At 37.1% G+C, this 27,525-nt stretch overlaps 4 protein-coding genes across 4 annotated transcripts; 3 read left to right on the top strand and 1 right to left on the bottom strand.

The window, feature by feature from the left end:
- Window positions 1-251: 251 nt before the first annotated feature.
- Window positions 252-3,993, top strand: LOC112192041 (DEAD-box ATP-dependent RNA helicase 38). Its single transcript, XM_040517270.1, has 8 exons — window positions 252-449; window positions 596-889; window positions 990-1,217; window positions 1,606-1,671; window positions 2,620-3,021; window positions 3,123-3,252; window positions 3,414-3,499; window positions 3,694-3,993. The coding sequence occupies exons 1-8, from the start codon at window positions 273-275 to the stop codon at window positions 3,751-3,753; spliced, it is 1,443 nt and encodes a 480-aa protein (XP_040373204.1). The 5' UTR covers window positions 252-272; the 3' UTR covers window positions 3,754-3,993.
- Window positions 3,994-5,269: 1,276 nt separating this feature from the next.
- On the top strand, window positions 5,270-8,994 carry LOC112194199 (DEAD-box ATP-dependent RNA helicase 38). Its single transcript, XM_024334443.2, has 8 exons — window positions 5,270-5,562; window positions 5,696-5,983; window positions 6,114-6,341; window positions 6,583-6,648; window positions 7,283-7,684; window positions 7,781-7,910; window positions 8,099-8,184; window positions 8,712-8,994. The coding sequence occupies exons 1-8, from the start codon at window positions 5,401-5,403 to the stop codon at window positions 8,766-8,768; spliced, it is 1,419 nt and encodes a 472-aa protein (XP_024190211.1). The 5' UTR covers window positions 5,270-5,400; the 3' UTR covers window positions 8,769-8,994.
- Window positions 8,995-9,286: 292 nt separating this feature from the next.
- Window positions 9,287-10,236, top strand: LOC112192933 (dnaJ homolog subfamily C member 28). The gene is made up of 2 exons (XM_024332875.2): window positions 9,287-9,572; window positions 9,692-10,236. The coding sequence occupies exons 1-2, from the start codon at window positions 9,340-9,342 to the stop codon at window positions 10,116-10,118; spliced, it is 660 nt and encodes a 219-aa protein (XP_024188643.1). The 5' UTR covers window positions 9,287-9,339; the 3' UTR covers window positions 10,119-10,236.
- Window positions 10,234-14,483, bottom strand: LOC112192932 (vacuolar protein-sorting-associated protein 37 homolog 1). The gene is made up of 7 exons (XM_024332874.2): window positions 14,234-14,483; window positions 13,764-13,976; window positions 11,871-11,958; window positions 11,052-11,091; window positions 10,903-10,949; window positions 10,693-10,813; window positions 10,234-10,555 (listed from the first exon to the last, which is right to left on the bottom strand). The coding sequence occupies exons 1-7, from the start codon at window positions 14,245-14,247 to the stop codon at window positions 10,392-10,394; spliced, it is 687 nt and encodes a 228-aa protein (XP_024188642.1). The 5' UTR covers window positions 14,248-14,483; the 3' UTR covers window positions 10,234-10,391.
- Between the last annotated feature and the right edge of the window lie 13,042 nt (window positions 14,484-27,525).

Raw genomic sequence — 27,525 nt, 5'->3', positions numbered from 1 at the left:
ATTTGAATAGAAATACTCTTAGTTAAACCTCACTTGTAAATAAAATTCCAAAAAAAAAAAAATTATTACGTACAAAACCAAAATCACAAAATGAGAGAAAGAAAAAAAAAAATTTGCCGCAAATTTTGCGCGCTCAAAACTAAAGCAACCATAGATTCAAACCAACGCAACCACAGCGTCGTTCTTAAGCTACTCGGAGTCTATGTAAACCTCTCAGCCTCAGAACGTTTCAAACATGTACATCCCAATACTCTCTACTCTTCTTCAGAGCAATGGCCGAGAAAAATCAAAACGACGCAGTATCTACACCTCCGTCCTCTTTGGATCTCGAGCTTAACATCGCCGGCTTGAATATCGGCGACCACAAATCGTCAATTTGCCAAGCTGAGCTCCAAATCGCCGGCGAGAACAAATTCCTGGACGAACGTGAAGACTCGAATATCAGCGCTGTACGACCTCTATGTCTAACTGCCTTTTCGCTTCTTGGTTTCAACTTTCAATTAGGGTTTGGTACAATTCAGAGACAGCTTAGTGTTAGTTTTACGTTACGTTTTTGTAATGAATGTGGGGACTAAAGTTGTAACCGGAACTTTAGGTTACAAACGGCAACAAGCCGTACACGTCGGCGAGTAATTTCGAGGATCTGCATTTATCAGAGGAGTTGTTGAAGGGTTTGTATGTGGAGATGGGGTTCAAGAAGCCGAGTAAAATCCAGGCAATTACATTGCCTATGATTTTGACGACTCCATACAAAGACTTGGTTGCTCAGGCTCACAATGGCTCAGGGAAGACTACTTGTTTCGTGCTCGGGATGCTCAGCCGTGTCGATCAGAATGTGAAAGCTCCTCAGGCTCTCTGCATTTGTCCCACCAGAGAATTGGCACTTCAGGTCAAAATTCTGAATTCTTTTTTCAAACTTATGATGAATGATGAAAATATGTAAAGAAAATTTAGTGAAGGTTTTGTGTGAATGTGGCAGAATGTGGCAGAATGGGGAGGTTATTCGTAAGATGGGGAAGTACACAGGGATAAATGTAGAGAGTGCTGTTCCAATGGAGAAGGAAAAATCTACACCAGTGAAGTACCGGCCTCTGGTATCAGCACAAATTGTGATTGGAACACCTGGTACAGTTAAGAATTTGATGTCATACAAGAAGCTGGGTGTAAGCGGTGTGAAGATTCTTGTTTTCGATGAAGCTGATCACATGCTGGCTGAGGTAGTTATGTTGTACGTTCTTGTAGTTATTTGAACAAGTCTAAAAAGTTTCATGGTTACTTAACTCAACCATGTGATTGTGGTTCTTGATTATCCGATATTCTGTGTTTAATAACTGCATGGTACTTATGTGAAAGACTGTTCTGACTCCTAGCCTCGGTATCCTGTGTTTAATGAATGAAAGGTCTTTCTTAATGTGTTATAATGCTATATGAATAGACCTCTATCGACTAGGAAGGTTGGAGTTGGTTGAACAAAATTATGTTCGATCTTGTTCAGAATTTATTGCATTAGTATTAGCATGAGGATTGGAGAGTCCCTTTGTTCATAATGGTTTAAGATTTTAATGTGCATATATTGACCATATGTGGCTAAACATTTGTGTGCAGGATGGATTTAAAGATGATTCTTTAAGGATAAAAAAGGAGATAGAGAAATTTGACACTCACTGCCAGGTTTGTCAAACTACAGTTTAATTAGTTTTTATTGTGCCTAAATATAAGGTTTTTCCTTGAATGTTCTATTAATTTAAAATCTCTGTTTATGTGCATATCATGGTGCAATTACTAGAATTGATGCATGGCTCTGGTAGTAAAGCTAGTTTCCATTTGAGAGGTGGTTTTGGGGGTAGAAATCATTACCTATGTGGTTTACTTGTGCCAGACAGTCTGGAAAAGAACATTTAAGATCATCTTTGATTTGATTGTGACATGCATGCCTGATCCCATTGGGGTTATTTTGAGATCAGCCTCAACTTCAGATTCTCAGTTTGGTTGCTGGGTTTTCAGAGCAATCTGAGGTAAAGGCCGTGCTAGAAGTTCTAATACTGGCCAAAGACAATGGTTTCAATTCGTAGCTAGGCTGATACAGGTGTTGCAAAAGAATGATCTTTGTGCCTATAACATTTTTGATCTATTGCCTTATTTGATGGATTTGTGTTGGGAGGCAGCATAATTTAGCTAAAGAGAGGTTCTGCCCTCAGGTTTGGCTGATCAGCCCCATCATGCTGATTTCTGTGATGCTTGTTGATGTCCTTGTAGCCCTCCCAATGTGGTTTCTGAGAGCTTTATAGCTTTGGGGTTCTGGTGTTCTTCCAGTTTGTTATTCTTATGTAGTTGCTTTCTGTTATGTTAGTTGCTATTTCTGGTTGCTTGTATTAATGTAAAGTTCGATCACTTTCAATGACCAACATATTATTTGGTTAAGCACTGTTACTTCTGGAATATTACCTCTTTAATATCATGATTGGATCTCTTTTTCTATACAATTGACATAAAGGAAACAAAGGAATAACTAAGGTGTACAAAATTACCACTGCTTGAACTGAGAATGTTTGGGTTGTGTTGCTCAGTATTGATTGAGAAAATGTATAAGGATGGGTCTTTTCTAAAAATTGCTTCCAGGTGCTCCAGTTTTCTGCTACATTCGATGAAACAGTCAGAAATTTCATCTCAAGGGTGGTGAAGGACAAGAATGAACTATTTGTTAAGAAAGAAGAGCTATCCTTGGCAGCTGTGAAGCAGTACAAGGTCTACTGCCCTGATGAACTAACCAAAATTGATGTGATCAAAACCAAGATATTTGACCTAGGGGAGAACATTGGACAGCGAATCATTTTTGTAGGGTCAAAAGCTAGTGCAAGAATGTTGCATAAACAACTTCATGAGGATGGTTATGCAGTTACAAATGTTCATGGTGCCCTCACTCCTGAACATAGAGACAAGACGATTAAAGAATTCAGAGAGGGTTACACCCAAGTTCTTATTGCAACTGACATGCTTGCTCGAGGCTTTGACAGCCAGCAGGTACCATCAGCTATTCCTATTCACCTCATGTCGATTATTTTCCCTCTGTCTTTCATGCCCTACATTGACCTGCTCAGTGCTGACATGATCCCTTATTGTAGGTTAACTGTGTTGTCAATTATGATCTTCCAATAAAGTATCAAGCTTGGTCTAGGAAGCAAGCAGCTCCAGAGCCTGATTATGAGGTGTACTTGCATAGATGTGGTCGGGCAGGGCGTTTTGGCCGCAAGGGTAAGTCATCTGATCAGAAATCTGTCTTTTCCATTTTCTGTTTCATATGTATGAAACTAACTACAAAGATACTGCATTGCCTAAAACATAGACCTACTAAGTGCTATTAAGTTTCCTAATTAGAATGAGTCATGAAAGCTGGTACATATGTGATTTTGCAGGAGCTGTGTTTAACTTGCTGTGCCATGATTCTGATCAACAACTCATGGGAAAAATTGAGCAGCATTATAGCATTCAAGTACCGGAGGTAAGAATAATCTTCCATGGTTCCACCTCATCCTGTTCCTATAAAAGATGGGAATGAGACTCACATTTTATACATTAGTGAACACTGAGGAGCTTTACAAACAAGTGATACAATTTTATAGGTTCCAGAATTATTCTTCTGCCTTGTATTAGATATGATAAGTATTGAATTATCTAATTTCTTCTTGTTAACAGGTTAACATAAGTGAAGAAGCTTTTGACGATGCTCTCAAGTTAGCGGGATTGAAGGAATGACCGACATGACCAAAGTATATATCCTGGGCAAAGAGAAAACAGAAGGAATGAGAACAGAAATCAATTGGTTTGCCCTTTTGTTATGATTCTGAATTTTTTCATGAAATTTAGGTGGCAGCTGTTGTTTTGATTGCCAAATGTTCTTACATTGCAATGTGCCGGGTTCAAACAGAAATTGCAAACCAAAGCTGAATCATATCATTGCTGTAATTACAAGCAACATGCTTGGTTTACCATTTATTAATTACTTGCCTTATCTTTTGTGCCCTTTGTTCAAGTATCAGTGGTAGTAGTATATATACTAGTATTTTTACAATGAATTCCTCTGATTTTATGCCTGTCTTTCTATATATGCTCTCACGGCTTATTTATACTCTGATGATTCATGAGTCATGATTATATGCATAGCAAGGTCGTATGTTTTGCCTTATGGCTCTTCCCATTAAGCTGTGCTTGTGATTTAGGGTACAAGCTGTGATCATCTTTCAGACCAAAAACAAAAGACTTTCTGATGCTGGAGAATGGAAATTGTCGTAAGGCTATCTTTTTGGGATATACGAAACGTTTATTTTTATCTCTACACTTAGCTGTGTTTTCTCTCGAGGAGGGGGATGCCAACGATATTTTGACTGCATCAAGCCATCAATAGCTAACAGATATCTTTGCATTTTGAGAGTCTTTTTCAACTATGTGTTATGTTGAGCGACTATTCCAGATATCTAATGATAAATTTTAATCACTGTTTTAAGAGATAACCGAACTTGGCAGAATTGTCTTTCACTCAATGCACTTTCAAGTTTCAACTTTCAATTTTGACTACTTTAATTTAGATATCCAACTTTTAGTTAAATCCCAATTATCAAATTTAATAAACTAAACAAAAAAAAACAAAATTTTTATTTCAAGAAAAATAAAATAAACTACATGGTGTGGTAAAGTTGGTCGAGCAATCTAGCATGAAATCTCAATGTATGGCGTTCGAGTACGTCCTAAGAGCAAGTTCACATGTTGGGTCACCGGGTCAGTTACTATTCACAGTTTTTTAGTGTTTATATCCATCATTTGGGTCACGGACACAGTTTCCAAACTGACCTGGGTCATCAGGTCAGTTTGCAGGTCACGAAATTGATCCAAGTCAGTTTGGAAACTGTGCCTGTGACCCGAAGGGTGGAAATAAATATAAAAAACATTGAATAATCTCAGTGACCAAACGGGTGGACTTGCTCTAACTTCCACAAATTTGTAGCTAACAGGTTTGAGGAGGCATTCAGGTTCGTGCACCTACAGCAGGAGATTAATCTGACTTTGTTAGAATATACTCTTGTGAACCTCAACCCATATACTCAACTGTGTGTTATTAACTCGGTAATGTAACCAATCTAACTTACTACCTCATAAAAAAAATATATAAAAAAAAATAAAAAAAGAGGATTGTGGACCCATGCAGAGAGCCATGCATTACACATACGACACCTTTTTACCCTAGTTTGCTTGTGTAACTCGAGTCCTATAGCCCTATAGACTTGCTCTATAAAACTCGCGCCAAAAGCCACTCGATACTATTCCCACTTCAAAAAATCGCCTCCGTACTTCGCCGCCGACGGTTTAACTTTATCCGATCAGCCTCGTCGTAACACTTCCGACACCATGTACTCCACCCTGGCCCATGCCAAACAGTTTCTTGTTCCGCACGTCCACCGGAACGACGCCGTTTCATCCCCTCTGGGATTCGATCTCAACTTTTCCGGCCTGAACATCCACAGAGAGAACATGTTCCTCGACGACCCTGAAGACTCCACTTTCACAATCGTACGACCCCCCCCCCTCTCTGGAATTTCAGATTGATACTGTTCATCTTAGGGTTTTTGATACAAATTTCAGAAAGCTTTGATTTTTAGGGTTTTTGATTGTTGTTAAAATTGGGGATTTTGTTGTGGTTTAGGTGAGTGACACGCGGTACAGTTCGGTGAGAAGTTTTGAGGATCTGAATCTGTCGCCGGAGGTGATTAGGGCTTTGTATGTGGACATGGGCTACAGGAGGCCCAGTAAAATTCAGGCAATTACTCTGCCGATGATTCTGACGCCTCCTTATAAGGATTTGGTTGCTCAAGCACACAATGGTACTGGGAAAACTACTTGCTTTGGGCTCGGGATGCTGGGCCGAATCGATCCTGGTCTGAAAGCTCCTCAGGCGCTCTGCATTTGTCCCACCAGAGAGCTGGCCATTCAGGTCTACTTTATTGGATTATTGTTCCAAATTGTTACTTTGTTCGTTTTAAATGTCTATAGAAAATTGTGGACATTGAATGAATGCCTTGCATAGTGGGAAGTAATGTGATGGCGGTAAGTGAATGTGGCAGATATTGGAGGTGCTTCAGAAGATGGGGATGTACACAGGAATAAAAATGGAGTGTGCTGTCCCAAGTGTGACGCCGAGTTCTACATCTGTTCGTGACCGAGCACCAGTGACAGCACATATTGTGATTGGAACTTCTGGTACAGTGCATAAGCTTATGTCATACAAGAAGCTGGGTGTAAGCAAATTGAAGGTTCTTGTTTTTGATGAGGCTGATCACATGCTTGCCGAGGTAATTAATCATTTAGGGCTTGTATCATATGTTTATTGTGGTTCTTGACTGTTTGGATAATTTTAATTGTTATAATGTGAGTCTCTGATTGTGTGTTCTCTTGAGCATTAGTAAGAGACTAAGAGCTGTCGCAGAATGTAATGCATTTGAGTGGCTTGGGATAAGAATTTTGTTTGTTTGTTATGCTTTATGCGTTGGTTGACATATAATGGATCGTAAATGGCTTGACATGTTTGTGCAGGATGGCTTTAGAGATGATTCTTTAAGGATAAAGAAGGAGATAGATAAATTTAGCCCTCACTGCCAGGTTTGTCAAACTATCTTTAAACTTTTATGGTGTTCATTGCTTGGTCCCAACCAAAGGTTTTGTATATGCCTTTTCATTGTTCTGTTTATTTTCCTGAATGATTCTTCCAACATGTTTCTGATGAAATGTGGGCTGTTTAAGTTTTAAACAATTGACTGCTAGTAGTGACTTAAGGATAAGGTAGCATGGTTTGTCTAAGAGAATTTTATCACCATATTTTATTTTGAGTATTATCTATTTTTCAATACCTTCTATTGGATGAGTAGGCAGTAAGGTACACGGTTTCGATGCATAAATGTGATGCTGGACTTCTTTAGTAATGAAAATTTCCCTTAGTTATGTTAAGGGTAGACCAGCTCCATCCATTGTAGAACAGGGCTGATACAGCCCATCACTACATGAAGTTAGTCTGCCAGTAGTCCCACTACATAGAAGGTTTGAAATAAGGTATAGGTACATTAATGTACTGCATATTTTTTCATGAAAATTACAAACGTGTCTAGTATAATAGGAATGTTTATGACATGCAGTTCAACAGCGACTTGTGCATACTGTGTGTCTGTGGATTTCATGAAAATATTAAATTTGCATGGTGTGGTAATTATATGTTCTCCCTCTATCATTCGTTTTCCAGGTGCTTTTGTTTTCTGCTACTTTTAATGAAATGATCACAAAGTTCATACCGAGGGTGATGAAAGATTATAATCAACTATGTTTAAAGAAAGAAGAGCTGTCTTTGGAAGCTGTGAAGCAGTACAAGGTCTACTGCCCTGATGAGCTGAGCAAAATTGATGTGATCAAAAACAAAATATTTGATCTAGGAGATTACATTGGACAGAGAATAATATTTGTAAGGTCGAGAACTAGTGCAAAAATGTTGCATGATGAACTTGTTGGAGATGGTTATTCGGTTACTACCATACATGGCGCCCTCAGTGTTGAAGAGAGAGACAAAATAGTCAAAGAGTTCAAAGATGGTTTAACCAAAGTTCTCATATCAACTGATCTCCTCGCTCGAGGCTTTGATCAACAGCAGGTGCTGGCTTTTCCTATTCAGTTTCCCTCCATGCATTTCCCTTTCTGTATCCTATGCCTTATAAGATTTACATGCTGACAAGATCTCTTTATGTAGGTTAATTGTGTTGTCAATTATGATCTTCCAATCAAGCGTGGAGCTTCTTCAAGCACACGGGATCCTCCAGAGCCTGATTATGAGCTTTACTTACATAGATGTGGCCGGGCAGGTCGTTTTGGGAGCAAGGGTAAGTGTGGGATCAGGAATCTATATTTTTATTTTCTCTTTCATGTGCGCACTCTAGCTCTCTCCATGTAATACAGTTGTTATTAAGAAGGTAGTAGAAATATTTCCTTACTATATAAAACTAAAAATTTTGACTTAAATATTAGAATGTGTAATTGAAAGAGTGGGGTGGTATATGTTATCGTGCAGGATCTGTGTTCAACTTGCTTTGCCTTGATACGGATAAGCTGGTCATGGCAAAAATTGAGCGCTACTATAACATCCAAGTACCAGAGGTAATAACTTGCACCTCTATTCTACGTTAACTTCCAAATATTATACGGTTGGAAAAATTGACATTTGATTGACTATCATAAGTTTAAAAATTATTTTGGTCCATGTTCTTTAGCTTAGAACTTGGATATAATGATATGAATCTCTTATTGGGATAAATGTTTACTACGTCTAGGGGTTAGGCCTCATTTGGTGCGTAAGATTGGATTAGATATGCAACTCATTAGATTGAAGTAAGAAATGGAGGCTAATTTCCAACCTATGTGCAAGTTGAAGGAAAATGGATTAAATTGTGAAGGGAACTTGCCCTTACCAATTCGGACAAATTGGTGGGGCATCAACTCCTTATAACCAATCCTAACTACTTTCGTCAACTTGGAGTTGGAAGTTGGTATTCATTTCTTCCATTGTGAACATGGATGTAATCAATTTATAGTCGAATCCAATGCTAGACACCAAACAGGGCCATAATAGGCATGTATGGTAAGTTTTGCTCTAACTAATTGCTTTCATGTTCCATTGTTTACAGGTTAAGATCAGTGAACGGGCTTTTCAAGGGGCTCTAAGAGCTGCGGGGTTACTGTAATGACCACGCAGCCTAACTCAGTTTAACCATTTTGTGATCAAACATAGGTAGCACTAGCAGCTGCTAGTAGTTTTAAGATCGTAATATCACCATGTATCTATCTATGTCTAGTTTAAGGTAAATGTTAGAACTTAGAAGACGGCAAGTAGCTTAAGAAGTGTCTCTTTTGATTAGTGTAGTGTAAACCGATGATCGGAATTATTTATTTTTATAGGTTCTTATTCAAGAGATCACCCCTACAAAAATGAATCCAACATTTTTCATAAATACTAAATTAACAGTGAGGATAACTGAACAGTTATGTGATGAAAGAAACAGAGGTTTCACCCAAAAAAAAAAAGAAGGGCTTCTCAACCCGACCCGTCGCAAGTATTTGCCCGGCCCAAGTCCATCCTCTAACCTTGTAAACAGTAAACACAAGGCGGCTTTTTTAAACGCCGCGGTTCTTCTTCAGCCACGTGGCAAAATCTTAGCCTCCAATTGAGGCGGTCACAAAATAAATCCCGGCCACCGATGCCCAGTCTGCCAGAAGCTTGGAGCTGAAGAAGAGTCGGAGTTGGGATCTGAAGCCATGGCGACCCGACTTGCGCGAAGAACAATAGCTTCATCTTCTCTGTTCCGGCGATCAACGGCGATCACCGTCGGCCACGGTGGCTCCGAATTGAGGCGGCCTTTATCGTCGTCGAGTAGCAAATCCGAGAAGCCGGAGAAGAAGAAGCCGCTGGACCGTCTATCGACGATCATAGACGCCGTCAACGAGCGCAAACTCCCTCCTGAGCTTCGCGGCCAGCGCAACACCGTGAGGTACCGGTGAATTCATACTGATTCTGGTTCACTCTTCATCATCATTAGTTGAATAACTGAATTTGAATTTGAGTTCATCATTAGTTTAATAACTGAATTTGAATTTGAGATGGGGGCAGGTCGGAAACTGATATAATAAACGTGGTGGAGCAGAGAATATGGCATTCGATGGAGGAAGGGCAGTTTGAGAATTTGCCGGGGAAAGGGAAACCGCTGGACCTGAGTTGCAACCCTCACGCAGACCCGGCAGATGACACATTGTATAGAATTCTATCGAAGAATGGTTGCGCGCCGCGGTGGGTGGAGCTGAACAAAGAGATCAGGAGTCAGGCGGCGGAATGGAGGAGGGCTCTGAAGAAAGCTTGGGAGATGAGAAATGGTGATGGAGATCAGGAGAAATGGGTGGAGACTAGTGAGGCTTTGAAAGTGCAGTTGAAGCAGATTAATAACAAGGTTTTGGAGTATAATCTGATTGTTCCTTTTGGGCGCCAAATGTTTGGAATCAAGTGGGAGAAGGAGCTGGATGGTATGGAATTGAAAGAGTGATATTGCTGTTCTAGAGTCTAGACTATAGAGGATTGTAGAAGAGAAAAATGCTAGATACTATTATTTGGAAAACGTATGGGATTGAATGAGAAAGCTTGTGCTTGATGTTTTACACTAATTGAATACTAATAATGCTATGACAAGCAATTTACCAAATTTTACACATACACAGTAACAGAAATCAACCATCTAGGAGCATTGTTTCCAAATTGTTCTCTTATGTATCTATTAGAAATTGTACATTTTTTTTTTTGGTTCATAACTATAACAATTTCAGCCAATTGAAGATGTTTTTGCTGCAAGATGAACAAGCGCTCGCCGGTGGTAAGTGTTGCGGAGCTTCTTATATTTCGGAACAAAAGTCCCAAGATCGATTTCACTATCGAGGAGTTGCCTGTGCAGGTTTTCAGATTCCTCCTCCGTCTTATTCATTGCTTCTGCAGTTAGAAATAGTATTTCATGACCAACAAACTCCCAATCATGTTGAGAAAAAGTAAAGAAGTCTAATATGGCATATATTGCATATTGCTTCGACAATACTAACATAATAAATTTTATTAGTGATACTGCATACCTTGAAGCCTTTGGAGAAGGGAAGAAGGTGAACATAACTTCAAAGTTTCTTCTTTCTGTCGCTCAAGCTCATTTAGCCTCTCTTGCGCGGCAGCCAACTCTGTCGTTCTAATTATTCTGCACTGTGATCACAAAACCCAGAAGGAGAGTATTACAATCAATACAATGAGATTGCCACTAGTATGAGAAACCAAAAAGTTATAAACCCTACCTGGTTTCTAAGTTCCACCATGCGCGGTTCCTTTTCCAAGTTTTCCCCTATTTGATGAAATAATAATTAGACTCCCGTTTTTTCATATAATTCAAGAACAGGCAAATAAAATTTAGGACATGAATCCAGAAAATGATTTAAAGACTCACTAGTTAACTGCAGAGTTTCCTTTCGTAGCTCTTCCCTTAACTGACATCAGGAAAAAGAACAATGTCAGAAAATCAGTAGTATCAAGAAATAAAGCAAATTCATATTAAGATACAAACTATCAATCTATAAGGTTTTCACAAAATGTAAAAAAAAAAAAAGGCCATCATATCAAAGCACGCATCTACTACTATAAGAGAACTGTCTTTAATCACAGCTAATCATAGGATCTCAGTAATGCCCTTCTATTTATCAGTTTCTATCACCTACATCCTAATTTCTCTCACTTGGATTCTGTATATTCTCTTTTCACAACTTCCATTCTTCTGCAGAAAAGTTCCATCATAGTACACATGCATCACATGAGTGGTGTTTCTAGTTGAATATAACAGCTAGTATAGATCCTACCAAGATCAATGTGAGTGTGATTGTAAGTGTGTGAGTGAATATGCAGAGTACAACTTACTTGAGAAAAGCACATTTTCAATACATGGCCTAAAGAGTCTTGATTACTAATCATTATAAAATGAGAAAACATCCAATCAATAGTTTAGGCTTGCAAAATTAATTGAATGGACCGTATAACCACAATCTCTATGATGCTATGCACAAGTTCTTTTGTCACTCCTTCACATGATCTATATGTCCAAGTGCTATATTTGTGGAACCAATTTCAGCCAAGTGACATTCAAAAGTCAAAACCAAAGAAGAAACAAACATCTAGACTACACTTGAACTTACTTATACAACCTATTAGGTGTGATTCTATATCTTAAAAAAGTATGACAACTGCAATATTAAAAGTAACATGTAGAACTTACATTATTTTGAACCTTGACCTGATCGAGCGACAGGAAAAATTGATGGTATGCATCCTTGTCAGACAAAAGCTTTCGTAGTTCATCAACACTAAAAGTATTAGCAGGAGAAACATAATGATTAGTCTCTGCAGAAAGGCAAGAACATTACTATATATGACATGAGACGGTTTATCTCTGCACTACTGGACACATTAGACGTTAATATTCAAAACAATGTATTCAAAGCGTGCAAAGAAAAATAAAAAAAGTTAACAGTCACAACATCATAAAATATCTGTGCACAATATAATTATGATTCTCAATTATTGGGATGATACAGATGAAATTCATTGTGTCAACAACTTCTATTCTTGACATAAATAAATATAAAAATCTAGAATTGTCGTTACTTTGTAGATTCCTATTGCTGAACATTTCTAACAGAAACAGAAAACAGTTAAGAAGACTATAATAAAACTACTAGCAGGGGTCCTAGGAGTCATACTTAGGGCCAGGCTGCAACACACTACCCTAGAAAAGCACAGGCTGCCCCTTATTAAGGTCAAATATGAAAAGTAAAGACTACAATGCCTCAGAATAGAGAGCTAAGATAATTGTAGAATATATAAGATAATCCTAACAACCTTAGGCTTTCATAAAACGAATCTCTAGATTCTATAAGATAATCCTAAATAAAGATGTTTCCCATCCAACATCAAGAAGAAATCCTAATAGCAGCTAATTTTATTTAAAAAAAAAAAAACCAATACCAATCATGCAAGATTCCAGGTAGGCCATCTCTAGGGAATGCCAAATTAAAACTTGGACCCTAAACTCTCTTTAACATGTCTCCTATATACCTTTAAACCTCTAATGGCTTCTGTTACTAATGTCCCCCATCAACAATGCAGCAAAGAACATTAGAGCAACCACATTTACTATGCTGACAACTTCTGGTAAGATGAAAATGCATGAACTTAGACTACAAATATATTACTCATACGACAATAATAAGAAAGAGAATGTTCTTTTCTGGTCAGAAACATGTCAAGGAAACACTGTTAGAAATCAAAGTTACAACGTTTCACTCTTCTTGTACTACAAGTGTAAGAGAACAAGATAGATAGGAGAGAGGAAAGTAGAGTAAACTGATACTAGTAATTACTCGCTTTCACTATGCCAAAGCCTCCCCCGTAATATAATAAGATCAAACCATATAAGTTACCAAAGTATAATAAATGTGTAAAAGAATTTAAACCCCCAAGTTATTACTTACTACAAATATATCATTAACCAAAGTGGGAGAAGAGTATCAATCAAGTGGGAAAGTTAAACCAAACAGAGTCCTGAAGAGTCTTGAATAGATTATTTAAATAATTTATTTTTAAAACAACTTTCTGTATGCATTACCAAACATATCCAACTTTCAATCCCTTACACACAGTTAGATTTTCTATTTCTACATGAACTGCCCTCAAATTAGAAATGCATTGCGTGTGCAAAACATGTAATTTTCAATAAATAACAATTCAAATAAACCGAATTTCTAAGCTTCTGTGCCCGGTATAAATACAAACTGTTTCCTTCTATTAGTCATCAACTACTTTTCAACATTCTTCGGTCCATCAAAACCTTCTGAGGTACGTTCTCAATTTCAAGTCATGAACCAGTTCAAACAAAACTTACAACTACTCAAAACAATCAATAAGGGATGGCAACAAAATGGGCTGAACAAGCATTTGCAGATTATCTAATCTAATGCACAAGAAGCAGCAAGTAGATATACACCAACCTAGAAACACGAACTTAATACACAATGCATATAGACGACGATCATATAGTAAAAAACTGTGCTATGAGTAAACCATCATTTATATACAGTCAATAGCTATCCGTAGCACCAGGATCCCGTACCTTTTGTCCTTCAAAGAAGCAATAACACCGGCAGCTTCGGTGGGAGAAACAGGTGAGGGGGAGTTACCCCTAGAACTCAAATTGGAAGCGGAAGAGGTTCTACTCGGAGTTAAAGGACGAGAAGAGCTCGGGGAGTTAACAGAGTGAGGATAATAGGACTGCTGTGCTGAAGCGTCCTCAGGACGTGGCTGAGCTTGTGGCTCCTGTGATCCCCTGTACATAAAAACACAATCAAAACCTCCATCTTCCAAAACCAAACTAAAATCACAATTCAATGCAATTCGCAACCAATCTAGCATACACAATCAAATCAGTTCACCGCAGTTTCAAAAACCAATTCAATCAATAGTTCAATACATCAATTCGCAGAAACAGTTGCATAATTTAAACCGTCATCTGCTATGAAATTGTAAAATGAAGGATTCGGTATCGGAATTCACCGCTGGAATTACAAGGAAAAGCGAAATTACCAGAATTTGAACATGGCTGGGAGAGGTCCGATCAAAATGGAGCTGAACCGAATCGGAAGCGAGTAGAGTCCGCAGAGAAAATAGAGAGACGACGACGGCGAAAGTTGAAGAGGAGAAAGAGTTCCGAGAGGTGGAGCTGGGTTTTCCCGGTTTGGGTATCAACGGTTACGTCTCCGAGTCGTGGTGGAGATCGATGTCACAATACGCGTGGAAGATGAGGACCGGCAATGAAAAAGTAGAGGAAGCAGCTTTAGCTTAGCCGTGTGGGTGTTCTTTCCTCCAAAACCACTTGGGCCTCGTGAGAAGTTTCAGGCCTACTGCATTATCTCCACATAAATCAATTCTTAAAGCCCAATCATCAGTTTTTTTTTTTTTTTGGTACTGACATTAAATCGTTCGTTCACACTCTGAATTATCGAGTGACATAAGCTAAAAATTTCAATTTTAATTACAAAGATGTTGGCCTATATTAATTTACCTCCTAAAGTTGTATGACTTGTATATTGCATTTAAATTGTTAAGGTTCATTCTAAAGCAATCATGAAGTGGAAAATGAATTTAGAGAAATCAACCACTTGATTGAGAGATTGTAATGTTTTATGGTGATTGTAAAAAATTCAGGTAATTTGATTCTCGTTTCGAATTCGATCAACTAGGCCAAATTTAGTTACTCTTATAAACTTATATCTATACATCATACACTCCAAAGAGCAACCCCTATCAATTCAAAGAAAATGGAAAAATGGACCGTTGGATGACTTATTACAATAAATTATGAGTGTGGTAAAAAATTTAGCCAATTTCACCATATTTTCGAATCGGATTGAATTGGTCAACTGTCGTCACTTGTATGTCTTCTTAGTTGACCGATGGCATGACGACCAAGAAACGTGCTTATTTTTTCACATCACGTTTGTAAATATTTCATCGATGGATGTGCGTGGACATAAAAAAAAAATAATTAATTACAAACACATTGGCCTATACCAATTTTCCTCCTAAAGTTGTATGACTTATACATTGCATTTAAATTGTTGAGGTTCATTCTAAAGCAACCATGAAGTGGAAAATGAATTCAGAGAAACCAACCGCTCGATGGACAAATTGTAATGTTTTATGGTGGTTGTAGAAAATTTAGCTAATCTGGTTCTCGTTTCGAATTCAATCAACTAGGTCAAACTTAGTTACTCTTATAAACCTATATTTATATATCATACACTCCAAAGAGCAACCCCTATCAATTCAAAGAAAATGGAAAAACCGACCGTTGGATGAGTTCATTACAATAAATTATTAGTATGGTAAAAAATTTAGCCAATTTCACCATATTTTTGAATCCGATCGAATAGGTCAACCGATATGTAGAATATATATATGCACTAATGCACATATTCTATATAGAAGTATAATAACTTCCACACACACACACACACACACACATATCTACATATATATATATATATATATATATATATATAAACACACACACACACACACACAAATATATATATATATATATAATATTTTACTGGCTTTTACGGGTCGGGCCTAGCGGGCTTTTAAGGGCTGGGTTTTTGCGGGCCGGCCCACTACCCACCGAGGCGGACTTTTTAACGGGCCGGACCGGGTTTTTAGCCCTCAGAGCCGGCAGGCCTCCATCGGTCCACTTGATCCGCAAGCTTTTTGATGAGGCCTATTGAGTCCATAAGAGGACAATCAAATAACTCGTTCTTTTAAGGTGAACAAATAATAGGTGGATAACTCCGGCAAGACACACACACACGTGACATGAGCCCATATTGAGGACTTGCTCATAATACCATAATATACAGCGCAAAAACATGACTCACGGCCCATTATTAATTATCATTGCACCGATATTGTTTTCAACTTAACCACATGTACCACTAGATTTGACATTGTGTCACAAAAGACTACCAAAAGTATTAGTTATAACTTATAAGTAGATCACTTTCACTGCACTTTTGAAACCACTTCAAGCCTTATTCTAACCAAATACACACGCCAAAGAATTACAGAACATGACGAACAATAGATGCACGCGCGTACTGCCCGATTGCATTCACGCAGCCTATAATTAACCTCTCTGGTCTAACCAAAAACGGTTAATCTAACCACAATGCGACTAAGAGCAGACAGCGTCCAATGCAAACCTCTGAGCTAACCCACCTCACTCCCTCTTCTGAATTGGTTTCCACCATCACAGCCCTTTGAGCACTAAGCTTGGCTGCTTTAAAAGCTAGCTGCAACGCAAAGGCTGGAAACTCTGACGGGCGAGAGAGAAGATCACTATTCGTAGACCCTAAAAACTCTTGCGCCTTGACTCTAAACTCCCCTTTTTCTAACACACTGGCCGACTCTTATTCTCATTGTTTGAGGGTCTATCATTGAAGCCTTGCTGTTGTGGTGACAAATATATACTTCTGCTTCTAATTTGTTGTTGTCCGCAGGACTTCCATCAAATAAAATATATGCAGCAGAAAAGGAGATTCTCATTTTGGTTGCAACTTGCAAGGTACCAATAATGCAATATCCAAAGGTATCAATGAGATTTTGAATAACAAGCAGATAATCACTTTGTGCAACATATCCACTTAACCATTTAAATTCGCAGAACATAAAAAAAATTTCCTTTCAATCTGCAACTTTTAGCATAACAAGCATGTACAGGGAGATCGACTTAATCACATGTCATATTATACCATTGCAGATCATCAATTATAGAAATTTCACAACATATAAAACAATCATATCAACACATCAAGATATTCAAGTTCATTCCGGAAACCATCACATCACAAAAACAAATTCTGAAAATTAAGTTTCATCCGGTCACCATCTACTCTAGCCTAGGTGCACGCCATGCCGGGAATTCCTCTATTGTTCTTGCACATTACGATGATCAAAATATTCCAATTTTAAAAACCCAAAAAAAATTTCCAGAAAACTCTAACCTTGTTCATACTTAATTTGCTGCAAAATTTATCACGGAAGCATGAATTTTTAACCAAAAAACAGCAATTGATCAGTTTGGCCTCTTAATCTGCAGTGATTGGAGTCTTGAATTCCATAGAGGATATAAACATCCTCTGCGCTTTCAATCCTAGACGAAGAACCCTAATCCCCAAAAAGAATATGACCGTTAGAGTCTAACGGTCATCTGTAGAGGGGTTCTGAATGGAGTTTGGTCCGGGTCAGCACCTGAGGGTTTTGGGCTGAAGGAACTTCTTAAAATTTGGCCCATTCGTGGCCTGTTTCTTTAGTAAGGTTTTAGAGTAAAAATTTAATAGGTTTTTACTGAAAATAAGATTTTGGTTCTTCCAAAAACGATTAATCAAAATTGGTTTATGTTTGTGAAAACCTGAAGCTCTGATACCAATTGTTAAACTGAATGAGCAAATCAAGACCAAGATCAATTCACAAGAACATAAACATACTGAATATTAATCAAGACCACATGAACCAAAATATAAGTTTAGAGACTAACCTTCTTCATTGTTAGGTGCCATTTCTGCAGACAAGTTGACAGTAGCTAGTATTGATCTTCTCCTCGTCTCTGAATACAAGCTCCTTTCTATGGGGCAGGACTTAATGCTTTTGTGACAGGGAGAGCAGGGACCAACACTTCTATATATATCGGTTATGTTCCTAAGAATCCTCCCATAAAAATATTTCTTAGAAACCAAGTCACCAACAACTAGAAAACCTAATGCAACACAAAATTCGAATTACAATTGCAATTGCAATCCAACTAATGGATTCCTAACCTATGAGCTTGATATAACTGTCTCAATAGGTTTCTAGGTATTTGCATGTACTAGACATACATCTCCTATTAATGATCAAAGTTCAAATCCAATTGTAAACTGAATATAGATGATGATAGGTCCACTTTTATTCTAACATTGTGTGACAAATATATACTTCTGCTTCTAATTTGTTGCTGTCCGCAGGACTTCCATCAAATAAAATATATGCAGCAGAAAAGGACATTCTCATTTTGGTTGCAACTTGCAAGGTACCAATAATGCAATATCCAAAGGTATCAATGAGATTTGAAAATAGGATTGGAAGGTAAGCTGCATTATTAACAAAAATGCTTGGCTATTTAACGACATTGGATAGTTGGCTAGCTAATCATGTTGGTGGTTAATATCAAAATAGCAATATTTAAGATTAGACTATATTTATACGCGTTGAGTGGATTGAGCTGTTGGGTATTGAAGGGGCTTGAGGTGTGTGGACACAAGAAAATGTCCTGACTGATTATTGATTCTGACCCTAAATAACACAAGTGACTAAATTTGGTTCCATGGAACTGTGATCTCTGATACCATCAAAATCGATAATGAACGTTCTCAAACCAAATTATAGGTGAGAATAATTACATACATTCTTAACTAATTCACTGAATTCCATTACTTAAAGCCTTCAACATTTCAGTCCGACACCTCAAATTCTGAATAACTTCAAGATCGATCTTCTTCACCCTGAACGCCTTGAAGTCCCGATTACGAAGCCAATACGCTGAGATAGAAACTTCGAAAAGCCGAAACTAAGATCCGGACATAGGACCCTTTAAAGTTCAAAACCAAATGCCATTCTGGTTTTCTTCTTTTAAAAGGAGGACACAAAAGGATTTTCAGATATGATCTATCACTATAATAGGAGTATAGGACCACTTTGCTATACGACTCTCTTGTCATCCAGAAAGGGTCATTGTACGTGATACAGCGACCCAAGAATATATAACTTGGCTGGAAAAGTTGAACGATCTCCCTTTCTAGGGTTAGATGTTACCATAAACGGACAACAACATTTCCCATTCTGAAATTGCATGTTATTGATTCAACATCCGACTAATTTAGCTCAACCACAACTTAATTTGAAAATAACAAGATAAATGTAGCCTTTTTTTTTTCGGTCGCTAAATAATAAAGCAAAGGTATCTCAAGTAATGTGGCACTATAGGACCAATTATAGGGACACTGTTCTAAGATACTCAACCTCACCAAAAGGTAACAACAATGGGGATCGGAGCACCTCCTTTAACAACAATGCACTATGAATTTTGTGACCAGACCTAGCTAATCACATTGTGCTATGTGTATCATACACTAGTTAAGAAGGTAGAACTCTAGTTAATCACATTGTGCAATGAGCATAGTTAGAATTTAGAATCAAATAGTAGATAGTAAAGCTTTATGGCATACCAAATTTGAGATGTTTTAGGCCCGCTTTGGAAAGATTCATACGGTGGAAGTGTCTAGCAAATGTAAACAACTACTTTGAACAGAATATATATCCTCCCCTCCTGTCAATGATATTTATTGCTTACTATATGTTCTCATAGTTTTTTTTTTTTTTTGCAGGTTTATTTTCTTTAAAATAAATTCGATAAGGGATTATGTGATATTAACTTTTTGGGGTTAGATGATGTAGAGAACAAGTCTCACCCTCAGTCTCAAAAAGAGACTACCAATATATCATGATTTTCGGGTTACCGGTTGCCCTAATTCTCATGTACTTTATGGGGTTTTTCTCTTACCTTATCTTCCCTAGTCCGCATTCCTTTTTGATCGAGAAAATGTCATGTGGTTCAGTGGTTCTTTCTAGTTTTTACTTTCTTGAAACATGAACCAATTTTCCTATAAAAACCCATTCAAATCTAGCCTACGTAGTTGTCTACTCAAGTTCCTTGTGTAGTAAGCCTCCCACTGGGTAGGTCAAAATTAATCCGCGGTCCTAATACTTTAGTGTTATAATTGAGGCAAACATGCACAAACATTTTCTTAAGAGACGTCAGACCAAAAAAAGATAAAAACCCAATTATAGTAACATGCTTGAAGATTATGACATACGATATTAAGTAAGTATTATGTGAGATCGATCAAAGTTCAAGTTCAAGTTCTCAATGATGCCAGCCCTTATTAATTCCAACAAAAAAGGTAATATTCTTTTAAATTTTCCCCTTTCTAATAGATTTTGTTTACTTTGGAAAACAAATAACACAAAGTAGTTTCTCATTGGTTAATTAAATATCCATGCAATAGTTATAAGAAGATCCTGTTCCACGTACACTCTTGTTATGTAATGCATTTAATTAATTTGGGTTATTCATATAATATATAAATGGGAGATCGACAGCTTCAATTCACCGAGCTTTTGGTTTCTTGGGGGAGACTATCATGAAGTCATGAACAGCTAGTTCAGCTTCAGCTTTAGCTTTGTACGTGCCAACGAAAACGAAAGTATTGACTAGCTACCAACTTGTAGATGGAGAAATATATCACCTTGCACATGCTTTATAGGTTTGCATCACTTCATTTGAAGATGACTGTTATTTGATTTATCTTGGGTTGCTGAAAATTAACTATATGCATGATCAACGTTAGAGGAATATTAGGCCTAGTGTAATTGGTTTGTACAAAGTTATTAGTGTTTTATTTTTATTTTTTGTCTCCGAGTCGGATACAATTCATAAAAGCTCAAAAGAACAAAGCAATACAGGGAAGAAAAGGGGAAAATAGCAGCAAAGCAATGAAAGAAAAGAACCAGAACAAGATAAAAATATCAGCTAGTGCTTGCTGATATTGAGTGCAGCACTGGTACAAAGATAAATTAAGGAGGGCCAGGGAGACCATCAGAAGAGTGAATGCTGATTAAAGAGCTAGCTTGGCCGGTGGTCCATTTACCCAATCCGAAGAGCGCAACCTCGATTTGGCAAGCTTAGCCGCTGCATCTGCAGCCCGGTTGGCTTCACAGGCAATCCAATACCAACTGATATGAGAGAAGGAAACTTTTCAGCTTGTGGAATGCAGTTAAGTTCGAAGGGATAAATTCTCTAATTCCAATTTTGTTGTTGAGAAATGCTATACTCATGGAAACTTAATTTTTCCAAATCTTTGTGTGCCAGATATTGATTTAGTTGTGCCAATTAATTAGCAGACCTTTTGGGGAAACAAAATTTCTAGAGATTTCATGAATTGGAGAGGCTAAGGCCACAGCTGTTATAAAATCGTATACGAACAGGAAGACTAACGTTGGAACGGAAAGAAACTAGATAGCTAGACTAATGTTAGCTTCCATTACACTAGAAGGGATCGAACTCTTGAACTATTGTAATCCTAGTACCTTTCTGTACCTTTCGTCACCAATTTAGTTAACCCCAATTAATGGCTTAATTTATCGCATCACTTGATGATTAAAATTTGGAAAGAGTCTTAGTGGAAAGCATCTTAGAGATAAAGAAAGAAAGAATCTAAGATTAAGTTATAAGATGGAAAACTTTGAAAATGTGTGGGGTGGAGTCTCTTTAGAAGTTAAGCACATAATATATGTGAGGCTCTTTTTGATCCTAGTCTTTTGCTTAGGTACATAGCTAATTTTAAGCCTCATATTCCTCCCACAGGATATGCATATCATCAGTTTCATCATTGTCCATTGCCTATCTATCTTTATCGTTCTTTTTTTTTGTTTTCACAGGAAAATTGCTTTTCATCGATGTGGAAAATCACCCCTAAATATTTTGTTCCTTTCTTTCTCATTTTGTCCAAAACCTTACCTTTAACGCATGCAATAAAAAAAAAGCTCATCCCCCTTTATCAAAGCCCCATACTACATGAGAAATTTTCTGAAGAGCTAATAAATCAAAATAAATCAATTCATAATATTGTAATTGACATGGAATTGGATATTTCCAACATGAAAGCTCTCCTGATTTATTGTACTTTGTTGGTGCCCAAGTTTACTTCTCAATCAAGTAATATGTGGAGGAGAGAGAAAATCCTAGCCATCATATTAAGATTTTGTCGAGTCTAATACCTAAACTTTTTGCTTGTAGACACACATGTGTGATCAACCAGTTGTAGCATAGCATAATGCATTGGTACCTGCGGTGGTCTGAATCTCACTGCCTCCTTCGATATAGTGGGTTTTAACGGCTATTCTGTTGCAAGAGGTGGCAAGCTAATTTTCTACTCGTCAGATGATTGAGTCGGATATGGAAGATATGTATAGGTTGGTTGGTTATGTCAGATTTGGTAGCTAGTCTCGGGTTAAGTGTGTGGAGATACAAGATGAACATTGAAGTGCTTGTTTCGTAGAGTAAGTTCACTAAACATTGGCCAACACCAAAAATATAAGAATGAAATTTTACTTATTTGTCAATATTACATCCCTAATTAAGTTGTGGATGCAAGTAGTTCTTAGACATTAGGCATCAAGGTCTTCAACCACATCTAGAAGCTCACGTTGGTAATGTGAAGCCTTATAATGTGTTAATTGAGATTAGTATAGGCATACATAGATACGCGAATCTACAACAAGGGATCCATCGAAATCTAGGTAATTGTGAATATATTCAAAAAAAAAAATTCGACAATATATCTCCAGAGTTCTTTAGCGAAAGCATTATTTGGGTGATAGAAAATTCATGCCCTAATTAATTTGATTATATGCCCTAATAATCATAACTAAGATCCAAAATATGTTGTGAATTAAATCAAGCACATTCTGATTAATCCGAATAGCCGTAGTCATTAAATACTACTTGTTACTATTTTGCCTATAGATAGTCTCATGATGTTAAATAAAAATGTGGTTCTGGTCATGTACAACAAAATTAAATTGGTTGACAGTTAGATATTGTTGGAATCTACAACGTCACAGACTAGTAGTAGTCGATGAATAAATTGATTAAGAAAATATTTGATATAAATCAATTAAGTGTGTTTGGATGAGGGAAAAAATGATGAAATTTAATTAAAAGTAAGGATTTCATAATTCTTACAAGTTAATTATCTCATTTGGCATTATCAGATTGGAAATTTTAAATTTCTCTGTGAAAAAGAACGAAGGAATTCATTATTTAAATTCCTCACTTCAATTTCCACTAAAATAGGTGTCATTTACGAATTCTTCTGCAGTCTTCAATTTTTATTTCCAAAACAAGGCTTTTTTCTATTTTATTTTTTTATTTGTTTTAAACTTTCTTAATTTATTACACATTTCAAATCTCAAATAGATACAACAAAATAATAGAAATTGCAATTAATGAAATTTTAGATGGAGTTAAAGATTCTATCATTTATAAATAACTACGGATTTCATAATTTTCTCATCCAAACGCATTAAAGAATTTGTGTCTGGCCAGAAAAAGGAAACCAACTTAACTTAAGTTAGGATTGTTTAAGCAGCCCTCCGGCAAGTTTTAAAAATAGTTTTGTATTTAAGTCTCGGGATATCTCCTCCTAACTTAAGTCCAGCGAATTGCTGACTTTTATTTCAGAAATGAAACCATAGAAAAGCTATATAAGAACAATGTCACAACACACAATAATCCTAACTCGAAGGAAGAGGAAACTAAGCTCCTAAAAAAAGGTAAAGGTTTCGTCTCTTCACCAACTGGCCGGTGAACTACTCGTGTAATACTCTTAAACTGTTATCCCATTTGGGAGTCTCTTAAGTAAATCTCAATCCATGTACACTAGAGGTACCTAAAACATGCTTAGAATTTTTTTTTTTTTTTTTGGCAAAGGGAACTTTCATTAAGATGGTAGCTCTAACATACTAAGATGGTGTCTCAACATCTGCTTGATAATTTTGATTTACTTATGTTAAGTTGGATAACATACACATGCAATTGTTGTTAACCATGGTGGTTGTGCTAATCAATATAGTTCGATCGGAAACTAAAATTTCACTAATGAAGTAAATATGATAATTTATTCTATGTAATTACCGTCATATTTCTGGATGTACATAGAGCAAAGTACTCCGCAATACTAGTCTGATGGCCTTGAGAGCATTATTTTTTTTGGGAGGAGTGTTAATGTAGTATCTACTATCTACGAAATACCTCCAACATAGGCCACAAAATACCTAGCTCTTTAGGGGCAACACAGTCTAGTCGTCGTCACCTTTGAACCGCCAGAAGATCAGTGATCTAACATCCATCACCGCCTATATATCTTTCACATTTCTACGATCATCGTACCATCATAGGAATATATGTACCTGGCCTAGACAACATCTCACCATAAGTAGAGATGACGAAAGATAACTTGAGGTCTTCTACTCTTTCTTAATATGACGTCGACAGATCTATATATTCCCCACTGGGGTATGCATTTTCTTCGAAATGATAAGTGTGTGAAGTTAAACCTCCCAGCTTCATTAGAATTAGAACATCTATTTCTAAAAATAAAATAATTTTTTTTTATATGTTTTCAGCTGTTTAAAATGTTACATCATAAGACATTATCGATCTTAACTAATCTTATTATTAACTGTAATAATGAACCTTGTCGATCATGATGATCATCATCTTTCAAATTCTAAGATTGATTGAGGTAAGAGTTGAAGATTATAGACAGAAGCGACCATTATTCCTTTTGCTACATCTTTTTGTTGAATTTTTGGTTTGCCACACTCAAATATATGGCTCCTAATATATAGATGGGGTGAGACAACAAGTGACATATATGCTCAGCATTTTTTTCCGCAATGCTGGATGCCACCATATGCCGGCAAAATGCTGTAATTGTATTTTATTTTTGAGTTATTCTACGAGACACAAACAGCATTTTGGTTCAAGCTAAGCTCATTCTTTAGTTTAATTAAGCTAATATTAAATCTCTCTTCAGACATGACATGCTGCCTAAAATTATGCATAAAGGGCCTAGCTCGAATGACCAAGCCGAACGTCAGCAGGGTAATTTGTAATCACATCAGTCAAAATATCATCGCCATATTTTGATGTTTAGCTACACTAATTGACTTCATCAAGGGCGCATTTTTTAAATAATAAAAATGCAAGGTGTCTAAATATTGGTTTTTCATCCAAAGAACTGAAGAACATATAACAATGAGCGACAGAGAAAATCATTATCTAAACAATCTTAAATTTTCTATCAATTCTGAAAATTAGAAACTTACCAAGAAAATTTGATAACAAGAAAAAAAGGCTTAAATTATGTTTGCAAATTTGCAACATCTATCATATACCAAGGGAGAGTCTGCGACCCTCGAGCATAACAACCAGCTTCTGACTTCTTAAACACATGAGAAACGTGTAATTGCATCTAGAGCTTCGGACAAACAGAGAAAATCACCCAAAAGTTAGTAGAGATAACACTAGTACAAATCAAGGGGGTCTGGTAAAGAGGTCGCTGGAGGCTAAATAAATTATGTCCTCTTCATCCAAGTAAGGAGAGGGAGTTGGGTCCGGTAATTAACCTATATGGTAGAGGTGTCCTTAGCTGAAATAACGTGGACCAGTCTAGTTAATGCATGTTTTTAGTAGAGTAACGTAGTTGCGCCTTTACAAAATCAAACTGGCCGGAACACAAAACATAATAGTAAAGGGGTGGTTTAGCTAGCGGATAGGACATTAGGTCGAGCATTGTTCCACTACTTTTGAGACTGCATAAACCCTAGAGGCCATACCCACTAATGAGAAAGTAATAAACGATAGTGAAGCTGGCTTTGTGCCAAGATCGATCAACACTGTCTCCCAAAGCAGAGCTAGTCTTAACCGACGTTACACCTCTAAAACACCCAAAGGGACCGTATTTTAGTTACTACAAGTCCAATAATAAATCACTAATTGTTCATACTTAAAATCCAATCTCAATTCTCAATGGAAGACGAGAAGCATAACCTCTCTCTAGGCCGCACTAGAGTCACAATATCATGGACAATCTATATACACATAAACCTCAATCGCACACGAAATGGCTTGTTTGCCCGTTTCCCCACTAACATTGTCACCTACATGGTATAAAGTAAATCTATGGATACCCACACTCTAATAAAACACAAGGGAACCACTTGAATTGCCCCAACACTATTGTACTTAACAAGAATGAGCATCAATTCTAGAAGAACTAAAGATTGTCTTGAGTGACGAAGTGGTGTTAGCTCAGTGGTTAGAGCACCAACTACCTATATATACGAAGTCATGAGTTTGAGTCACCATGTGGGCAGGAGTGAAACCCTTTGATCATCTTTTTTCAATAATAACCTTTGATCATCTTTTTTCAATAAAAAAATAATAAATAAAAAAGATTGTCTTTAGTGATTTGGTGATAATAACTTTTGATAAACTAAAGAAGGAACATGACATTCATATTCTCCGATTGAGAGACGATTCTTTAGACTCTAAAAATACAAAATCTTTCTGATGAAGGCTTTTGTAACAACCATTTTTTTTTTTCGTGATGAGCCGACCCATTGTAAAGTATGTATTTTGAGTCATCGTAGATCCACCCATAATACCAAAGTTAAACTTTAAAGTTGTACAAACTTATCATAATGTCCTTGGCATGATTCACACTTTCACATTAATACTGACGATCTATTTGGGTACTTTAGGTAATTATTTTTCGTTCTTTTGAGTTTTAAGTCACAACTATGCTAGAAGGAATTCAAATGCCCGTCATTGACGACTTGGTACAGAGATAACTGTTATTAGATTTATTAATTTTTTTTTTGACTTTGTATTTGTCAAGAGAAATCCAAAGGCTTCTTAGACCCAAAATAAACCCCTTCGGTGCATGTGAAATACTCCAACTGTGCATTGCAACACAGTGCCTGACCACTTTGACAACTTCAGGATTCGAACCTAGGTTGGGAAGCACACCCAACTAGACAAGAACCACTAGGCCACTTGCAATGGTTTCATAAATGTTATTAGATAGTATAGCTGGAAATATACTGTTTTTCGCTGATAATGCATTTATGGTCCGTTTAACAAAATTTAATACCACGTCTATCGTTTTTAATAATTCGTCTCTTTTCAAGATTCTTCGTACTAAATATCAATAAATAAAATTCCTTTTACTCAATATTTATACCAATTCAATAGAATTACAAGTTGAATAGCTATACACCCTTAAACACATCTTTCAGTTTTCTTGAGCTCGGACAACTTGATTTTCAGGTTCTTTTCGTAATCGGACCGCCAAGGATAAGCCACGTGTAAAATCTGCCACGTGGAGCGTCAAGGGTCGGCATCAATTTCCTGATGAACGACTAATTGGCTTAAGCGTAGCCAAGTGGATGACCTCGAGCGTACGTAGAGACGCAAAGAAGATCCAAAGTAGCGTAAGCGCCAAACCTACCCATCCCTGTCTAAACCACATCCGACGGTCCGCCCCTCACTTCAGCCACCACGCCCAATCTCAGCCCTCCATTCCCTAAGCCTCGCCACATTAGTTTATGAGCCTTTGTCCCCTAGTCTAAAGCGTTGTTGTGTTGTTGAAGTCTAA

This window comes from Rosa chinensis, chromosome 3 (genome assembly GCF_002994745.2).
Source record: "Rosa chinensis cultivar Old Blush chromosome 3, RchiOBHm-V2, whole genome shotgun sequence".
Taxonomy (NCBI): Eukaryota; Viridiplantae; Streptophyta; class Magnoliopsida; order Rosales; family Rosaceae; genus Rosa; species Rosa chinensis.
The sequence above is the reverse complement of the archived record's forward strand: the minus strand, read 5'-3'. Positions and strand labels throughout refer to the sequence as shown.

Bases quoted from the DNA above. Each gene is read 5' to 3' on its own strand.
- LOC112194199 (XM_024334443.2), top strand. From the start codon at position 5,401: ATGTACTCCACCCTGGCCCATGCCAAACAGTTTCTTGTTCCGCACGTC. The intron at 5,984-6,113 runs GTCTACTTTATT...TGAATGTGGCAG, and splicing joins CCAGAGAGCTGGCCATTCAG to ATATTGGAGGTGCTTCAGAA. The intron at 6,649-7,282 runs GTTTGTCAAACT...TTCGTTTTCCAG, and splicing joins AATTTAGCCCTCACTGCCAG to GTGCTTTTGTTTTCTGCTAC.
- LOC112192041 (XM_040517270.1), top strand. From the start codon at position 273: ATGGCCGAGAAAAATCAAAACGACGCAGTATCTACACCTCCGTCCTCT. The intron at 3,253-3,413 runs GTAAGTCATCTG...GTGATTTTGCAG, and splicing joins AGGGCGTTTTGGCCGCAAGG to GAGCTGTGTTTAACTTGCTG. The intron at 3,500-3,693 runs GTAAGAATAATC...TCTTGTTAACAG, and splicing joins ATAGCATTCAAGTACCGGAG to GTTAACATAAGTGAAGAAGC.
- LOC112192932 (XM_024332874.2), bottom strand. The intron at 10,950-11,051 runs GTGAGTCTTTAA...TTCATCAAATAG, and splicing joins GGAAACTCTGCAGTTAACTA to GGGAAAACTTGGAAAAGGAA. The intron at 10,814-10,902 runs GTAGGGTTTATA...TTGTGATCACAG, and splicing joins TGGTGGAACTTAGAAACCAG to TGCAGAATAATTAGAACGAC.
- LOC112192933 (XM_024332875.2), top strand. From the start codon at position 9,340: ATGGCGACCCGACTTGCGCGAAGAACAATAGCTTCATCTTCTCTGTTC. The intron at 9,573-9,691 runs GTACCGGTGAAT...AGATGGGGGCAG, and splicing joins GGCCAGCGCAACACCGTGAG to GTCGGAAACTGATATAATAA.